The 20394-nt window shown below is 33.9% G+C and overlaps 1 protein-coding gene across 2 annotated transcripts in view; it reads left to right on the top strand.

The window, feature by feature from the left end:
* Positions 1 to 4663: 4663 nt before the first annotated feature.
* Positions 4664 to 20394, top strand: part of LOC119834062 (serum response factor homolog) — a 170290-nt gene continuing 154559 nt past the window's right edge. The window contains exon 1 of one of the 2 annotated variants that reach the window (XM_038358341.1): positions 4664 to 5219. In XM_038358341.1, the coding sequence (XP_038214269.1) occupies positions 4821 to 5219 (399 nt within the window). In that variant the 5' untranslated portion in view covers positions 4664 to 4820. The remainder of the gene's footprint in view (positions 5220 to 20394) is intronic. The other variant, XM_038358340.1, reaches the window with a different exon arrangement.

Here is a 20394-nt window from a genome sequence, read left to right on the forward strand (position 1 = left end):
CTCTGTACACTAAAGTCTATCTTACATTTTTTATGTCATTGCGGGCAACTGCTGGTGGTTCGCTTGATGGTAAGCGACCACCACCTTCCAATCGCAGAGGTGGTGCCTCTGCGAATTCGCTGCCGCTATTAAGGGGTAAGGGAAGAGGAAAGGATTGACGATAGGAAAGAAGAATGGGACGGGTAAGGAAAAGGAAACGGTCCTTTGTCTCCCCAACTCACCGCATGATACCCAATGACATGCCACTATTTCACACGCCGGTTTTCTATGGAGTGTGGTACCTCCCCGGTGGGAGCTGGCCCAATTCGTGCCGAAGCGTGCTCGACTATCACATACATACTTCTATTTCAGCCCCACAAGTTTAATTTCCACGACAAAACCAACCAACTTATACAAGGCTTATTTGCTTATGTAATTTGTTTAATGAGTGTATACTTAGTATTTTCTAGTGTTTGATTTTACACGATTATTATACATTTAGAAATTAAAAACTTTTTAACGGATTTTAAACTCGATTTATTCATTATATGACGAGCGTGGTCACGGGGAGACTCAGTCTTCCACGCTCACGCTGTAAAGTGTTGGAAACGTCGGGTTAATAATGTAATGAATAAATCGCGTTTAAAATCCGTTAAAAAGTTTTTAATTTCTGAGTGTAGGTATACTTACGTAAACGTTAAAATTTATTTAAATATTTTAGTTTGCTAGTGTGGTGCTGATAAATTGTTTGAATTTTATGCTATTAATTTCCTTTACGCTACTAAATATGGATTTACTTATTTCCTAAAAGGATTATTTGTCAAGCATATTTCCAGAATTATGTAACAAACATAATTGAATGCTATAGAATTCATTTTATTTATATTAATAATAATGTACCTAAATAAAAATGAGCAAATAATACTGATTTAAATGATTTTTGGGAAGGTTAGGTAGCTTAGAACTACCGAACCATAGGCATGTACTTTTGTATTCGGTGATTTTAAGGCGAAAAAGGCAAAAGTTTATCTGTAATGACAATTATTTCTGATTAAGGATGCTGATGTAGGTAAACGCACCCTACCATATAGTCAAATAGTCAAATAGATTTGCTGTGCATTTATTAAGGAAACGGAATATCACCTTTTTTTTCATCGCAAACTCTTCAATTTATTTCGTTATTATAATCTCTTATCATTGACATCTTGAGTTTAAGACACATACACCCTACACATAATATTGAATGGCATTGCGTCACTAACCATCTCTGGCATACGCCGCGTTTGGCAAGAAATGTGTGCCGTAAGTCGATTCATATTTAAACATTTGATTACAATTAAATATATTGTGTCATTGTTAATACAAGGATAACACTTGTGAAACAAATAAAATGTATACATTTAAACGATTCGGAATGTCAATGTATAAGCCTACCGAATTGTTTCACTAGTGCATAGGGTTCCTTAAAAGCGTGTCTGGGTTCTCACTTAACGAAACTTATCCTCGATTCGCAAATGAGCGCAATTGTAAGCATAGTAAAGGTTATTTATTTCAGGCATTTGTTATTATTTCATAAAATAAGCCAATAAATTATATTATCACTATTAGGTACATCACACATTCATACACGTTCACAGACACACACACACACGAACAAATATTATAAGGATCTATTTACCCCGTAAACTTAATACCCACATAATAATTGATTGTTAAGGATTTAATATTGTAAGTTTAAATTATCAGAGTTTTGTAAAAAATAAACATTCACGGCATGTTGCCTTGACTTTTCATACATTGATATCTAGTCAAAATTTAGGTTCTCTCCGAAAATGAGAGATCTGATTTACATCCAGCACTAAGAATATAAATGGGACCGGCTTATTATTGAGTAGCCAGGCGAGAATGCTGCAATACAAATTTATTTTTCAATTTATAAGCGCATTAACCACACCAACATTGCTCGAAACGGTGGAGTAAAATATCGTGAAGAAACTGACACAAACCGAGGAATGTATCCTTTTCCTCACCCTTCCCAGTCTGTTGCTTTATTCCGAACATCGATGCTTGTGAAACGCTTTGGTGTGGCCCTTACCTCATAATACTTTCATAAAAAGTCCAAGAATTGAAAGTTCGATGACATGCGACAACTTTATAGGTGCCCATGTACCTTAAGTGGGAACATATTGTATAGGCTGGAAAGTTGATAATGATGACTAGAGATATAAAACATTTTTCGAGGCCAGACTAAGTCCATATGTTGTTGGGGTCATAGTTACTTACATACTTACTAAAATATGTTGTTTTTCTCATAACATAGTATATTTCATACCTACCTACTAGTTACAATATTAGAATAAACAAATTTATTTTTATTATTGAACGAGTTGGTAGCTATAATAAATACAAATGTATATATTTTAATTAATTACTATTTTAATATACTTATAAGGCCATTTAGTAACGTTAAGCCGAATCGGCCAAAATCCATCTTAGTCTTAGGGCGAACGGACAATTGAAGACAATTGTAATAATATTGATAGTAGAATTACATTTACATTGTTCATTGTTTGATGTGTCCTGTTCGAAAATTCATATCCTGCCCTAGTAGTTATGGTCCCAGCTTGGTCCAAGACAACTTGGTCCATAATTACAATAGAACCTCACTTATATCACAGGTATTTTGTATTTTACTTTTCGTTTATTTACGTAATTATAAAACAGCTAATTATTAAATTAAAAATAATATGAGGTGCCGTTATACTATCTATTTCCACTATTATAACGAAATAAATAAAAACAGTATTTTTGAAAATGACGCTTCAAAATTTAATCTATAAAACAAAGTCACTTACCGCTTCGCTGTTTGTTCTTCTACCTAATACCTATATATACCTATCTAAAAATCTACGCAACGGATTGTGATGCAGCTTTTTTGAATAGATAGAGGCTGGAGCGATTCAATATTTCAGATTGGTCTTTTATAAAAGAATTACTGAATCGTTATTTTACGTTATATTTGTACATAAATATACGGTGTTTACGTCTACAGTAAATTCTGTCGTAAAAATAAATTTAAATAAATTCATTTCTTACGAGAGAAATTCTGAAAAAAAAAAACAAAAATAAGAAACATATTTAAAAATGCATGCGATTTTTTATTTCGTTACTTAAGAAGGTAAATGAAGTTAGTCTTAGAAACGGAGGTGATTGTTCCTTAAGCAACGCAGGTATTGAAAGAATAATATATAACAATAATAATATAATATAACACAATATGTTGTTACCAAATTTATTTTATTAAAGACATTCTGACTCATCTTCATTTTTCAATGAAAAACTTTTTAATTGTACTTCACAACCTAATAGATAACTTAGGAGGGAAAATAATTCATAGCAATTTGTATAATTAGTATTATTTAAATATCCCACACAGTCATTTTCGAATTCATTGAAAAACATTGAAATCCAGTTGAATGAACTCTGACTAAGGACAATAAAAAAGGCTAAAAATGGAAAAATTGCGTATTGAGCAGATTAGTGGGCGGCTGACGGTAGGAACTAGCAGATTTTGCTTATAATACCATAAATTATACCACTGCGAATTACCTAGTTTAAAATTTAATTCTCTTTGCCAATCTCGCCTACATGCTAATTGCATAAGGTTTCATTGTATGAAAAATTAATCAAACCATTAATTTATTATTTATAGGTAGGTACCTCCCTATGACAGGAAGTGTCATAAAACGCAGCTGAGTAAAACTTTAATTAAAATGACGTCATGTTAGGTTACCTACTTAACTCTTCACCGACATATGTATTAAAAAAATAAAGTTATATACCGAAGGACACTAAAATACTGCTAATTCTATATAAGTAGGTTTAATTAAATTTCCACACACTAATTCTTTGTAAGGAAATTTAATGCTACCTATATGTTTCTATTAGTGTCTCAGGAATTAATTGTATACGTTGTAATTCTTCAAATACAAAGGTAGGTTAAATATAATATTCGCGAGTTATACTTTGTATAAACTTACCTATAGATATTTTTTTACAAAAGCTGGAACTTATATTTTAGGTCACTATTAACTCACCTGTACTGAATTTCGATTCCAACTAAAGCTAATTTTAACATTTGGTTTGGGTAATTATAGAATAATTCTTATTTTTCTGTAAACGTAAAATACCTATAACACGGACGCAATTTTTATTCGTACATAGCTAGTATTTTCTAATGACTTACGATGTTGTTTACTTTAAATATAAGGTTTATGTAAAGGAATATTATTTTAAACGAATTGGTTAGTAATGCAAGAGAGGAACGTGACAAAGTTTTTAATTATTAGACGTGAAAATCGCCAGCGAGTAGGAGGGATTTCAGTGGCCCCCATTTGACCGCCATTACCTTATTTGGCACGTCTCGATTCTAAATATGGCTCGCGGCCAGCCCACCGCTCTGCAGCCGCGCTCGCGCTGTTAGCTTCCTATTCTATTATTTCTATTTACGAAATAAACTGAAAATAAAAGCTCTATTTTAATACAGATTTTGGGTACTGAAACGTTCGCGGGTTCCCGGTTTCCTACGGATGTGTCGGATTACGCTGCATATTTCCATCTCTATCGTCAGACTTTTATATATTTAGTGTGTGAGCGAGACGGATAGAGATCAAGGCGCGCGGGACGGAACCGTGCGAAGTCAGTTGCGGTCCGAGCGGCCAAGTCGTCAGTCCCGCCCTCGGTTCTTTCGCGTTTTCGGTCAGTCTCCGTTCGACGTTCGAACGGTGAAGTGTGTATAGCGCTTGTGCGCACCGGTTACTGTGGCGTACTGCGAGGTTATAATGGACGCGCCCGGCGGAGCGCGGGAGCCCCGCTTCGGGCCGCCCTACGGTATGGGACTTCTTGGGGACGTGCCTGATATGTACGGTGCTGGACGGCCACCGAGCTCTCTCGGTGGAGGTCTCAGGCCCGGCATGCAGCCCTGCACAGTGCCAAGGGCCGGTGTGAAGAGACCGTCTGACCAGTGTTATGATGAAAGACCTTCCCAAAGTCTAGGATTGGAGCATTGCGCGATGCCGGACATAGCAGATGATGGTTATGCCTCCTTGCAGCCGAAGAAGTCGCCACCTTCTAATGGCAAAAAAACCAAGGGCCGTGTTAAAATTAAAATGGAATACATTGACAACAAACTACGGCGGTACACGACTTTCTCGAAGCGGAAGACTGGCATTATGAAGAAGGTGGGTCGCTTGTGCTTTTGGCAATATTCCATAATATGATGTTCAGAAGCACTGACCACTTTATGAATGTTGTGTGAAAGTGTATTGTATAATTATAAAAAACTTAAATTCACAGTGAAATTAAAAAGTTACAGCAAACTAAGTTTGATAGTAATTTTGTTGTGTTATAAAATGAATTAAAGTTTGAGCGCTCAAGGTAAACTTAAATTTGTTTAAATTGAGGAAAAGTCAGGTCATTTCTAATTGATATATAGCTATATTTGGTTCCAAGTCACTGTAAATATATAAAACATAGAGAAATAAACAGCTTTGAGTAGTAATATAAATAAAAGTTAAGTTTATTGTCAGGCGCTAACAACAGTTTTGAAAGAATCTTAAAGTATTTTTGGTTTTACTAAGATTAACATTGGCTAACATATATTTCGGTTCAACGAATAAAATATTTTAATTAACAGTAGTCATGTCTTTTAACAATAAGCGCTGCAAAATAGTATGCATATTCTAATTTACCTATCAGGAAAATGGATATGTGGCTGATTGATATTCTTTTTTCTTTTGTCATACAATATTCTTAGTTATTGAAATAAAATATCTTTCACATATAGTATTTCAGTGTTATAAATAATGAAATGATTCAATCAAAACATAAAGTTTATAGGTTATGTTTCTGTTATCTGACATATTATTATGGAATATTGTGAAAAAGTGCCGGAATGTACATATTTCTATATATTTTATATGTTTTAACAAATAACAAACCATGAAATGAGCGTTTTCAAAGGAAACTTTGTGTTTAAGTGAACATTTGGGAGGAAAGTTATGACAGATGACAGTTTATACTAAGATAATTCCAAGTGAGTAATTTTTACGCAAGTACGCCTCCTTACATACTTAATATTTGTTTTTTGGATATAGAATTTGATTTCAACAAAAATTTTAAGAAAAGGCTTTAAATAATAGCAATAATTTTTGTTTATACGAACAGCTGTCAAGCTGTAATTGCTCAGAAAATTCACTAGATGGCGGTAGAATATATTAAAAGTACGTTCATAAAACTTAGATTAGCTGTTAAGAGTACCTTAACCAATACGTAAAACGGGACCCTATCGCTAACATTTCGCTATCCGTCTGTATGTCTACGTATCTGTCTGTCCATTTGTCTGTCACCAAGTTGTTTTTAATAAACCTTGATAGTGAGGCATTGATTAGTAGGGCGATTTTTTGAGGCGATTTTTTTATGTATTTCAGTTGCTATTTTAATGAGTAATCAAAAAATTAAGTTTGAAATGATTGACATGGTCGTTAATTGGATGGGTGGGTCTTTTGCAGTTTCGTTGTATGTAGCTTATTAGTACGGAACGGTAGTGTCGCGAGTCCGACTCTCACTTGATCTATTTTAAAAACTGAAAATTCTGTTAAATATCTAATAAATAATGAAAAGATTTTAGGTATGTATATGAGATCGAATTTTGTATCTTATGTTATAACTATATACTAGAATTATTCCAAACCAAATTATTTATTCCGTAACTCATTTCTTAACATAAAATATTACGACAATAGATCATTTTATCAATAGGCATTAAAAATAAAATAAATATTCATTCTATAAAACGAGTTATACGAATAAACCTCAGACTCGGGCAGTTCGAAGGAATAAAATTTAAAATGAAGTCGTGTAATAATTTAAAATTGTAATTTTCAATTAAAACAATATAATGGAGGTTAATGATTTAAGATATAAATAAACTAATATTGAATGTTTAAGTTACGAATTTAAAGATTCTACGCATTTAAAGAATTTTAATGATAAAAAATTTCTGCTCAGTTACTAGCATCCATGACACATATTGCTGTTGTAATGGCGTAAAAGAGTTGTATCTCAAAGCGAAAACTTTGCAGCATTTAAATTGTATGTCTATTTTGTAAAATGAACCATAAACTGATTTTATCACAAAATAACAATACTATAAATTTAGTTTTAGTGTTTAATAGTGAAATTGTAATTATATTTATTACGATATCGATAAACTCTGGACTAAGCAATATTACTTTAATCTCAAAGTTAAAGATTTGGCAAAATATTAGATAGATTATGATAAATAATACGATCATTCACATTAATGTCAAACATTATCCGTTTATAATATACGGCTAATAATTTCATGAAGTATGTTAATTACTCTCAACATATCGTACAACATACGAAGTGAATAGTGACGTTGAAAATAATCAATTATTCCACCACCACCAACCCAGCTTCATTACGTAGACATTGTCAATCTGTGTAGGGATGTCACAGTGCCATGTAGACATGTCCCTGATACTAGAACATCGGCTTGATTTACCGATAATGGTGATTTTACTCATTCTGCTCCGAATAAACGACGTCTCGAATCTGGCAGATCTGTTGGCTGTTCATTAATAAACATTTATCCTAACTATTAAGTTGATTATTAGGTAAATATCGAAACGTAAATTATGTTCAAAACTTTTTGTGACTTCATGATTGTAGAGTTGAATTTTTTGTACCTTTACAATGTATCAATTCCTCACAGAAAGCACAAATATCGCCAATATAGCACAATATACAATGTTGCAGCTAATTATGGATTTATATATTTTTCATTCGTTAGTCGGTATTTACACAATAAGTTTTTGCGGTTGCACGCGAGCGGTGTCTCTCAGCGGGTTACGACGTGCCCCCTTCTGGTACACGGAACGTATCCGTCTCGTTAAACCTTTTTACTTTATCTATGCGCTGTAGTCCATACTCTATGCTATTGACTATCTAATCTGTGTAATCTTGTTTTTGATATTGTTCCAGATAATTAACTTTTGTTCATGGTATTTTTGTAATTATACCATGATCTTGCACATTTTATATTTATACAGAATTTGATTTTAAAGTTTTGTTTCTTAAAAAAAATGACGAATGAGGTACCTATATTCATAATTATATCAGTACAACCAAACACAAGAAAATACTATATATCAGTACTATTACAAACCTGATATTTGCGATATAATCCACACGTAGTCATTTTTCCTAAATACCAACATCTTAAAAAATAATTTGTTGTGTTATTTTTCTATGAAACTTTGTAAAAAGAACCTTAGTACTTAGAAATTAGTCTCTCCAATATCTTAGTTTATTAGAGGTAAATCTTGACAATCCTTCAGTGGGTCCATCTTCCGTCAAGTGATCGCCTTGTATACAAGAGTAATTACAACGCCGCAGGGGTTTCGAGAGACACGATTTGCCGGCTAAAGTCGGCGTGTGTCGGTGTTTTGTAGGTAAAGCATTGTGCCTTGGCCGACTTTGTCGTGTTTTGCCGACAGAATCTTGCTGCAGGCTGTTTGTAGTAGCAACGAGATTTTGCTTCTACGTACCTTAAAATATTATATAACATTTTGTCGTTTTCTGTATGAAAGTGTGCGTCCAAGAGAATTTAACTTACTTTATCTTTTAGTATAATATTTTAGTGTCTGTTCGTTATTTTTGCTTAATAAATACAAACATTAAACATCCAACACAACCGTTATATTTTATTAAATACATTTTTTCGCAAGAAGAAATGTTTATTTTTCTAATTAAACGTCAAAACGTTTGAGATCACGATCTAAAGGCGCAAAACCGGTCAGAGTTCTAAATGAGTCAACCGCGGACTCAAATGAAACCCCTTACCCTATGATGGCTTTCATTTTATATTGCTTTTGTACAGAGCGGGAATAAATTATACAGTCCGATATAGGTCCGATATAGTCCTTAAAGAGGACATTTTAATAAATTTAAAATAACGATTATCGTTTGGTCGCTGAGTCGTGATTTCGTTAGCTTCGTGGTTGGGTCTTTGGTTGGAATAAGTCGTCACGAGCGATTACTAAATTAATTAGGGACTAGCCGGGATGTAGATTGCGAGCTAGATTATTTTCCCACACGACTAGTCGATAACTTTTATGTTGATATCATAATACTTTGTTAGTATTATTGCGACTGATATAAATCAGCGCCGAAAGTATAACACTAGATGATATTAAGATTGGAGCCAACTTTTTATTTTATGATTATTTCATAGACAGTCGGTCACACCAGATGTCAACAGGCAATATTCGAGGATAATGTATGAGCAGGCATCATGTACCAATCTTACAAAGAACAGCGCACGTGATTCTTTACACTGCCGCGAGATGGCCTTAAACTGTTTACGACTCGGGTCACATTGTTCGGGAACCTCTTTGTTCACTCTGATCGCCTGGTACTTTTGGAGCCATATTTGGCACGCTTTCGTAAGTTATATATCAGCAATTAATTGCAATTCCGGGTAACTTTTCTTAAATAAAGTTTTGTTGAACTAATAATAATAGTTCTCTCATAAAAAATCCTATATATATTACATAACCTTAATTAAATTGTTTGAATTTCATAACATTTGTTCCTTATTTTTAACTTCAGTGATAAATCATCATACAGATAGATAGATACCTTAATTACAACGTGGGTCATGAACGCTAAAGCTAATTTTTTGTTAGATATCATCCTATTCGTACTCCCCTTTGCTCGTAATTTCCGACGGTACATTTTACAGCAGTATTGAGCTTTGTCAGTAGTTTCATACAATGTTTAATGTCATCCCATTACACATGTAGTTAACAGTTAATCATATTGTTTTACAATTGCTTTTTAAACAAATCAAAATATTTATTGTAGGTAACATAAATATGTATAAAGCATAATAATCGAACTGTGTTTAAATGTGATAAATAATGGCTAGCTTCCACATGGCTGACTTAGATAGTTGCGTTACTAGGTAAACATAAAATATAGAAAGTTATTGGAATGTGACCACTACAGACAGAACTTTACCCGCATTACAGTTTCGTCTCGTTATGGTACAGCAACTTTGAATACCGGGCGGCACGAGGGCCTTAGATTGATTGGCCGCTTGGTAGGGAATGTCTGGCTTGTGGGCCCGCCTCCCTGCGACACCTAGAGAGAACGCCTTGTTGTTATGCGCGCCTAGTACGCGAGTGCCATTGAGTACAAGCAACGTGCCTTTCACAATCGCTCTATGTGCGTTCACACTTTTTGTATAATATTATTTATATTCAATGAATGCATATTTCTTTAAAACATTAAGTTGCATTACTCTCGCCATTGTAAGAAATTGTTGATAACATGAAACTTTTGTTAATAGATACTAGGATAATAAACTTTGTAATTTTAAATATATTCCAACATCAATCTCGGTTTAAGTCAAGTTGGACAGATGACAGTCGACTTGCACTGATTAGTTGGAAGGCTCGACAGTTTGTCGATGTCCAATCGACTAATCTGCGAATTTATCGGTTAGACACTAGTTCGTTAGCCGTCGGTGCATATCAAAGAGTCCGCAGAATCACGACTGTAGTGTTATAAAAGTAAGTTTTGAGAATATAGCCCGATAACGTGCACGACCATGACTAGGTGATGCATTATTCGATAGGTATGTGACGGAATGTCACCAATATACACATAATTACTTAAACTTATCAAACTATTCAACATGCTATAAAGACGTATATAATATATCTGAAGCTACAATTACCGGTAAAGAGAGCAAAATATCTGAAATTTATAATTAAAAGCAATCAGTGAGTAATTACAGCGAAAGCACGCAGAAGTGAAGTTTCGTTTTACAAAGCGCCCTTAAATGCACTATAATTAGGTACACAAGAATTTTAATAAAGATTCAAAATTTCGTAAGACATGTTACTTCCTCAACTCAAAATAATTTGTCAACTCTGGCCAGATTATTATTTAAAGGTATTTCTGAAGGACTATCTAGTATACACGTAATTCAATTTAGTTAAGTAAAACACAAAGTGATTGCACTTCTTTAATAACTAAAAGAAAAGACGTTTCGTATCGTTTTAATAGTTATTAGTTTTCATTTATTTATTATTTACAATGTTAGCATATTCTGTATGCTATACAGTGTGCAGTAATAGGATAATTGATAGTTAAAAGGTGTTTTGCGTACACAGGTGACTTGTAAATGAGCAAATAATGGCTTGATAATATTTTTATAATCAATAACTCTCCGTAATAGGATCATTCTATGTTACGTAATGTTTTAAGTCAAATATTTATACACGGTTATTAAGGAACTAAATACCTTATCTATAAACTATCTTTAAAACAACCTATATTTCCTACCAACCTATATTCAATCCATTAGTTAGTAATTTTATTTAGGTGATTAATTAATTCAAACCGCGAGGAGATAAAATATTCATCTATTACCTACCTAAGTATTCCAAATCGTACAAATTGAACGTTCGAAAGAACTCATGAATTATCCAATAATAGTATTTACTACCAGGTTTGCGGTATCATTGAATTTCTTCACTTAAATGTAATTTTATTCATTAACAGATTTTTCCCTTTTTTGGTATTATAGACACAATAAAATTTCTGTTTTTAATTATTGTGAGGACTTCAATTGCTACTGTGTTATTTTAATGTCAACAATGTGAATGTGTGTCTGTTTAAATATTAGGAAAGGTATCGTTCTACGTGGTACCCATTGTATTCCCAGAAAATAATAGATATATGCCTGAAAGTAAAGTCATACATACCATTTCTTGAGCAGGACTTACGGAGCCATATACGATCACTTTATATTTTTAACAATTAGTATTAAAAGAAATAAAGGGCGGCTAATTGTTTATTTGTTTTTCTGTGTGTATTGATAAATGTAACAACGTGGAAGTGGGGATTGGTATTCTTATTAAATGCCTTTATTGCTTACTAACTGATTTAATTAACACGCAACACCCACCTGTCTTGGTGCACTTGCTTATTACTACCGAGATAATTGACCGACAATTTGCTCCTTGAAATTATTGGATTCTATCGATTCCAATAATTAATAGAAAATAAGACAATTAAGTATCAATGCAAATTGATCGTTTTAAGCAATTAATATCTTGCGTTATATGAAGATGCTCATTTTCTTGAAAATTATTTAGGAAATTATTGAATCCAAGCCATTTCAATGTAAACACATTTTTTCGAATGTTTATTGTTTTTTGAAGTTGTGTTTCTATTAGTGCAATTGCGTTGCAACTTGCAAGTAACTGATACGTTCCGTTACAATTATAGCGATGTTGTGTCATAATTACGTTGACTTCATTCAACTGGTTTTATTATATTACTAATTGCTCATGTCTGTAATCAGAATTGTATTAATAATAATACAAGTGATTAGTAGTAATTCGAGTTATAGTGACTTTTATTTTAGTTGTGGAGGGTGATTTTTGTTGTATTCAAAGTCACGTAAGGGAATATCTCGTTTGTAAGACTAAAATACAGTGACACATATAAAAGGAGTACCTATTTAAAATATAGTAAAAGTACACTTAAAGATTTCGCGCTGATGTATTTTGTGTGTTAGCAAGGTTATAATTTAAAATTAAATGGCGAACGAAAGAAAAATGGCTCACGCGATGCGTTTGCGTTTTTAATATTACGCAGTCGTTCATATCAAGTGCGGCTGGAATTTATACTCGGCGGTGCATCAGTGTACATAATTACTATAATCCCCTAATGTACCATATAAATTACGTTTAACACGTAAGTTTTATGTTTAACCCCGCTACATCTGCGTGCAACTGGTTAGATGGGTATAGTCAGGTGCCCGGATATATATGTTAACACGGTCAGTTAGGTGATGTTGGAAATAGAAGAGTTGATTCAAATTAATTATTTGTTGTTGCAGAACTCGAGAGCATTAAAAAAATACCCTGGTTTTGTGAAATCATAATTAGGTATCATTTTTAATGTCGATAGCGATATATTTGAAAACAACATAAAGTAAGCAAAGAGATAAATAGCGATCAGACTGCAGTATATAAGTCGGTGTATATTATATAATAATATACAAATGATATCTATGCATAGGTAATATGTACTCGTGTAATTCTGCTAGAAGCGATGATTTGAGCAAACGCTTAATTATAGCGCAGTTAGAAATGATTAACTCGCATTAAATGCGGTACGATTATGTATGTAAATGTGAAATCGCTGAGCATGTTCGTTATTCGGTTCAGATGTTATCTAAAGAGACGCGAAAAAACAGCGGGAGCGTCCACCATAACGTTCGATAGCTCGCCGTCAAAATATCCGACCGCAGCCAGCAGGGCCCCATCCATAATGTATCGGCATCGCGAATTTAATACATTAAACATTAACGAGTAAGTTTTTATTTGATTACGACTCGAGCAGCGGCGACATTTCGCTTTTTTATATCAATTAAAAAATTCACCAAACATGAGGATTTCGGTGGGAAAGTTCGAGTTTCGTCAGCATCGCCATGCAATTGAACTAACTAAATGGTTTTTACAAATGTTTCCCAGAACGAAGGACTTTTGATGTGAAACAGGATTTCGCCGCAGATCCCGCGTGTTACGGAATCCTTTCAAACGATACCGTTTTTGCTACAGCCTTGATCGATGACTCAAGGTTGCTCGACATCTGTAAGTGGACGATGTTTGGATGTCACAGGTGAAGTGACGGTAAAAAGTCGTCTGTAAAAAATGTTACCGTTTGACTTTTCTTTACCCGAGTAGAACCATCAAAGGTAGAGTTGCGGCATCGCCCACGTTCAAGCTTGCGGTGGCAAGCAACAGTCACAAAGTAATCACGTGCGCGCCCACTTGACGCCTACCAATGCATAACATTGCGAAAAAACTATATCGTGTAACATTGCTTCTGCTTCAACCTTGAAAATTCAAGCCTTCGTTAAATTGTTTCTCGTGGGTATTATCCAATTAACACAATAAAGTTGTGTCTTTTCAGTTTGAATACAAATTTGAACAATGAAAACAAAAGCATAATTAAGTATAAATATAAGTTGTCACATATAATGGTTGCCTAAATAAACCAGATCCTTCGAATCTGAAACGTTAACTTTATACACATCGTCCTCGAAATAGCCTCATATCACAATTTTATTACCTATGTGAACATAGAAAAAATCTAGAACACCTCACTGACGCAATGTAACGACCGTAAAACTGGTCATAATTGAGCTTAAACGCGTTACGAGCTCGGTAATGAACTATTTGGATAATCCCAATAATTCTCTGGGCGCATGTTAGTCGTTAATTAAGCTATTTGTCAGGTGCCGGGTCAATTTACATTTCTCCCGGGTCCCATGTACACCGTTGGTTAAGAATCGAAACGACGTATTATTATCCTTTTAGGGAGGGCGGCATCTCTAGAGAGTCGGTTAGTTTCTACGGAACCTTTCATTCGGACCACCTGTGTTTATTTACTCGGACGTCTGAATTGTCCAGTAAATAAGGTTAGCAAAATGTCTACCCGCAGTTCAGTGGCATTAATATTGGATTGAATAAGATTGTGATAGAAATTAGCATCTAACACGAGGAAAATCTCGATCTAAAATCGCTCGGTAGCAATCGAATGTAAACCGCTCATGGAGGAATTCTATCGATGGATCTAAATATATCGTAACAAAGGATGGATGAGTATTCACATACATCCTCAACAGATAGCTGATAGCATTAACATGTAAGCAAAAGCTGAGGGTACATGTTGTTGACAGAGGTATAAAAATGTCCTGCAGGGAGCACAATTCATGGGAACTCGTTCTGGTCAGCGACAGGCCATCAAGTTGACTCAGTTCGCAGGTGAAATGTATTGACAAGTGGTCTTCCTTGATGCATATCGGTGTGATGGTATCACCGTCGCGGCGCTTCAGTCGGCTCCTGTTACCCACGGACCCGTTGCATTGTGGAGATCGCTGATAGGGCTTGTTTATTTAGCACTAAAATTTATTCAGTCATGAGAAGCCATTAAGAAAAGAAATATTAACAGTTGGACATGTTTACGTCCATAAGCCCCGGTAATGTCGTGCTGAGTTATCGATGCTTTTGTCGTATTCATCAATATAATTAATTGAATGTTTCATATATTTAAAAAATGCACCTCTATCACAAGTCTCTAGTTTTTAAAAGGTTACATTGGTTTACTTACATAATAACACAGTTTGTAGTCTAGTAATTTCTCAATGAACTTAATACATCAAGGTCAAGTTAGCGCCCACAAAATGATAGTCTGTCTGCATGAACAACATTCGATAAATGGCAATAGGCGAGCAGGAAACTTATGGAAGTCGTTCGAGTGATATAATAAATTAAGGACATGGCTGGACGGCCATTCATAAGCAATATTGCTTGTTTATGAATGAAAATTGCAACTTATAAACGTGCAATATCGACACCATTGCTATTGATAGCCTGCTCGACCACATTAAATTTGCATGTGACACTAGCTAGACTCTACGTTTCTTATAATAATTACGGCCTACTAAGGCACGGCTTTATTGAATCAAGGATGGCCCATTGTTCTGTTAGATTGGGCATTGTCGCTTTTAGAATCTATTGTTGTATTATTAGGATCTGGTTTTTTGATTTGATCTTCCTTTTATGTTTGGTACAAAAGAAATCCTGCGTGCACGGTAGCTGAAATAACATCTTCCATCCAATTAATTCAAGTTTTATTTGTTTTACTACGAATGAATTAAAATAATCCTTTTTTCAACGTTGAAACGATGGGCTATAAAACTTAAACAAACTTGCTATATTAATTTTATCTTTTTTATTATCAACTTTTCGTATGATCATATATCAGATTTTAATGGTTTGGACTAATTACATCACCTTTATGTGTGCAATGTTATTAAGTTGTTATAATGAATACTCGATTATTTTTACAAAACCTTTCACAAATCCAGCTTATCTTATTCCTTTCACAAAACGTGGCTTGTAGGTTGACTACTGGAATTGCAGTAATTTTTCATTTCTTATAATCGATAATTATTAAGAACTTGTTAAACTAATCGTTCCAGTTTCCACAAAGATACTATTTTATCTGCAACAACGTTCAATCAACGTAAATAATGTATACAATTTAAACACTATCAACAATGATTTTTACCTCATAAATATGTCAGACAACATTCACTTGTTTTACATAATCGATTTAATCATTTTGAGTATTTGTGGGGATCATTTTAATAACCTATGTTAGCACCGTGGGTATCTATAATTTTTTTTCAATTAGTTATGTTTATAAATAGTTATATTTAGCAGTTCAAATATATTCAATAATACGGTAGCGGTACAATTATAATAATTAATAATAAATTACTCAAATACATCTCGTACATTCTCGAAGTATTTTGTGAGTGGTTAAGTTATTAAACGTAGATACGTAATTGCTCAATATAATTTTTGAAGCTTGTCTCTTATTCGCATGTTTTTTAATATTTTAAAACGTGTCGCATCCGATCTGTAGTATGGGATAATGGAGTCGACGATGGCTTTCACTTTTCAATCATTACCGACGACTCGATCGACTGTAATGGGTGTGGGGAATTGGCAACCCTTTACAAGATTCACATCGAGATTCTTAACTCAATTATCGTTGAATACCACGAGAATGTTTTTTTTGATGTTATAACAAATAGCATGTCTTCATTTTACGCCTACGTATTTTGAAACTTGCATTTCTTGTTTTATATTATAGCATAAAATGAATCATTCAAACGCTTTTGATATGCTATAATCATAACAATGTCCAAATGTTTAAATTTGATATTTTAGAATAGTCTGATAGGTTTTAAACATGTTGCAAGTAATAATACAAATATTAATGTACATTTATCACTTTGGTTAATTAAATATAACATTCTATAAAGTTTTTAATATTACTATAACCAAGATTTTTTTTAGGTTTCTATTAAATAACTAGGTGTGATATTTAAATACATTCATGCCTTATTGCTTAAGTTGGCCAGCGCAAATTGTTTAGTACCGTTCCTTAAAGCGGCCGATCTTTATGCAAATGGCATCACAGCATCCTCGCCTTACAAGTGCGATGACGTAAAGATAGCTGAACTGGCAGACATCGCCACGTGGCGTTCGGGTAGGCAGGAGGCGACCCGTTTAGACCTTTTACGCTTAATCCACTCGAGTACTACACAAATATGGCAACCTTGTTTCATAACCTGTTTTTGGGGTTTCCTCGATCCCTGGTGTATATGATACACGTCTTACGGCACGTGGTTTATAAGTCAAAACTGCGTCCTTATTAGGAAGCCGTTGAGCCAATTTCGTCTTATTTGATTTGTTGATGATATTCATTTTTGCTTAACGGCATTTCTGCGGTTATAAAATTATGAATGGACTGATATTTTTATTTATAATCTATTTTGAGTATTCTTCAATGATGTTCTGTGTTGCAGGAAACAGGAAATACCTATATGCGTAAATCAAGGATCGATTAATAATACCCTACTATGCTTTAAATAGTAATGTGATAAATAAATATTCAAGATCATTAGGTTTTCAAAAGCGCATTCACAATTATTGAGTAAGCCCAATCCATATAACATCTGGCCGTAGAAGAGATAATTGTATTTATTAAAGTCAATCATTGAGATATTGTAGAAGTTGTACATAAGCTTTTATGAATGAATGGTATGAATAAAATTTTATGATTGATTCTTTCATAAAGATTAATCTTTAAAAGGCATCGAATATAAATCATATTATCGTTAGTTAACAGATGGACTTGTGGTTAGTTTTATAACGAGTGTACAACGAATTTAACATTGACATTTATAATACAAAATATAGTTTGCATACCACTATTCGATTCAATTCGATTTTCACACAAAAAATAATATTGAATTGCAAAAATCGTTAAGGAGGCACTACAGGAACATAGCCATGGTAATCATCTCTGGCCATCAAAGTGTAAGGTGTCTTGATTAGCACCTTTATATTCTCATCACGACAGGCATGACAATTACTGTTAGCTTCTGATACTAATGTGTGGCTGGTAAGTGTTCGTAATGGACTCTCAGTTGGACCATAACCGCCAAGAACGAGTTGAATTTTATGCTGTTATTGCAGTTTGCATTTAATTATCGTTTCTTGCAGCTTTTGTTAATGGTGCTAATACTTCATGCTGTGAGGCGGACGCAATAGGAGACGACAAATCGATGTCGCCGTTTTTTGTTTACGGATTTAATGATGCTTTTTGTTCCAAGAAATTACTTTTTAGTGCAAATAACCCTCGTTTGTGTTCGTATAATTGGGAACGTTCCATTATAATTATTAAGTCAACTAAAGCTTATATACTTTATGCTTTTTCCATCACAATTCATATCTATTTTTAAATATTTAACATGCAAAAAATTTTGTTTAGAAATGCCTATTGTCTATCAATACATTTTCGCTGAAAGTACGTTGGTATTATTAAGTATTCAGTGCGACAAGTATCTTTATTGTTGCATTAGTCAGAACAGGTCTTCATTTTCGATACATTCGGCATTTTATATTATTAACGTCAAAAGTTACATAAATGAAGGTAAAATGTTTATATATAGCTCCGAGCTATAAAGTTGTTACTCGAAATTACCAAACTTTCGTTCTGTGTCGACGAAAACGCAGCATTATCCAATAAAATTAAAATGCTATAAAGGTTCATGCGCGCATCATGAGTCCTACAATTTGCTTAAGAATCATGGCGTATACGCGATATAATATTGTTATTTGACGGTTACTTTTTCTTGTGCGTTTCTGGTTTCGTGTTTCTTGTTTCCGCGAAATGCTCTCTTGCTGTGACGTGCTGGTTGTTCTCTGTCAGAAGCTGAATTAAACGAGGTTGGCTTGCAATTAAGGGCTGTTTACCGGGCATTAATTTTTGGCAATAAAAGACGAGCATGGTTAAAATGTTCGGTACGCACGCGCTTGGATGCTCCGTGGGAAAAGCGGCCGCTTTGTACTCCATTGTACTTGTAATTAGCAGTTTTTTCGAGCGCCATCTCTCGAGGCGCACTTGGAGAAATGTCGCATCTCGTAATGCGCTGTCCCAAATGTTTTCCATTAATTTGTGACTCGACCACGGCTTATTTTACATTGAAGTGCTTTTTATTTTGAGCTCGACAGTTCTCCGTTGCATTACAAGTAACTAAATTTGTGTAATGCTTTTGATTTTTACTCGTATTTTTTAAACGGGATTCGCGAATGGTTATTTACGTTTGAATGATTTGAACGACACGTCTTACCGTGTGTTGAAAGTTTAACATTTACATCTTACTTCGATTTAATAACAAAATGTACTATGAAATCATAATCAAGTTTTAAACACCGCGTTAATTAATTTTCTCAAGATGAATAAAACTACGAAGGAAACCGCATACCTACTTTTAATAATAGTTATAAGACACTAGTTTTCCGCCCCGGCTTCGTCCGAGTAGTAAAATGAAGTTCCCATTGGAATTAGATTATTATTGTAATTAATGAAATGCGTAAAAAGTAGTCCAATGTGTATTCCTTAACTTCTATATCTCAAAATAAAATCATATTATAAAATCCTTCCGTTGCGACGCGAAACAAACAAATGCGACGAAAGACAAATAAAACAAATACACTTTCGCATTTTAACATTAGTAAGGATTTATACAAGCGAATGACATCCGTAATCTATACGGTTATCTTGTTTATAGAGCTATTAGATTCCACGCTATCAAATGATGTATCTGGAGTTAGTAAAAAGTGTAGGTTCCAACATTGTACGTTGTACTATGAAAAATACTATTAGGTCTCGAGTTGACGACGGCGCCAACGATTGTTTGAGTTTTCTTTGTGGTGTACCAACTGTATAACCAGTTATGTTTTTAGAATAAGAACAAGTCTGATAGAAGTACCTTTCAAGTTCGTGTTTAAAAATGTTAATCTGTACTATAAGCACAGATTACTAAACAGTTACTTAGTATTAGTACTGAATCTAAAGAATTGAAAATTTTTGAATGTGTTAATAAATAATAACTCCTTTATCGTATTTGGAATTGTGAATAACTGTCTCGTTCGTCTAAATCGAGTATTGGCGAGTTGACAGAACAAACTAAAGTAGGTATTAAAACGTTCAATTTCATTTCAGCACAATCGTTCCTACCACTATTTATAAAACTCGTCACATAATTAGTCCATAAAGTGGCCCGTGTCGCTTTCCTTGAGTTTTGTCACAATCACTTCAATATTTATTATTGTATCTCTCGCAGACCTACTTGTGACTCAATTAATTTGTAAAAGTAAA

The sequence above is a fragment of the Zerene cesonia genome, chromosome 18 (assembly GCF_012273895.1).
Source record: "Zerene cesonia ecotype Mississippi chromosome 18, Zerene_cesonia_1.1, whole genome shotgun sequence".
NCBI lineage: Eukaryota > Metazoa > Arthropoda > Insecta > Lepidoptera > Pieridae > Zerene > Zerene cesonia.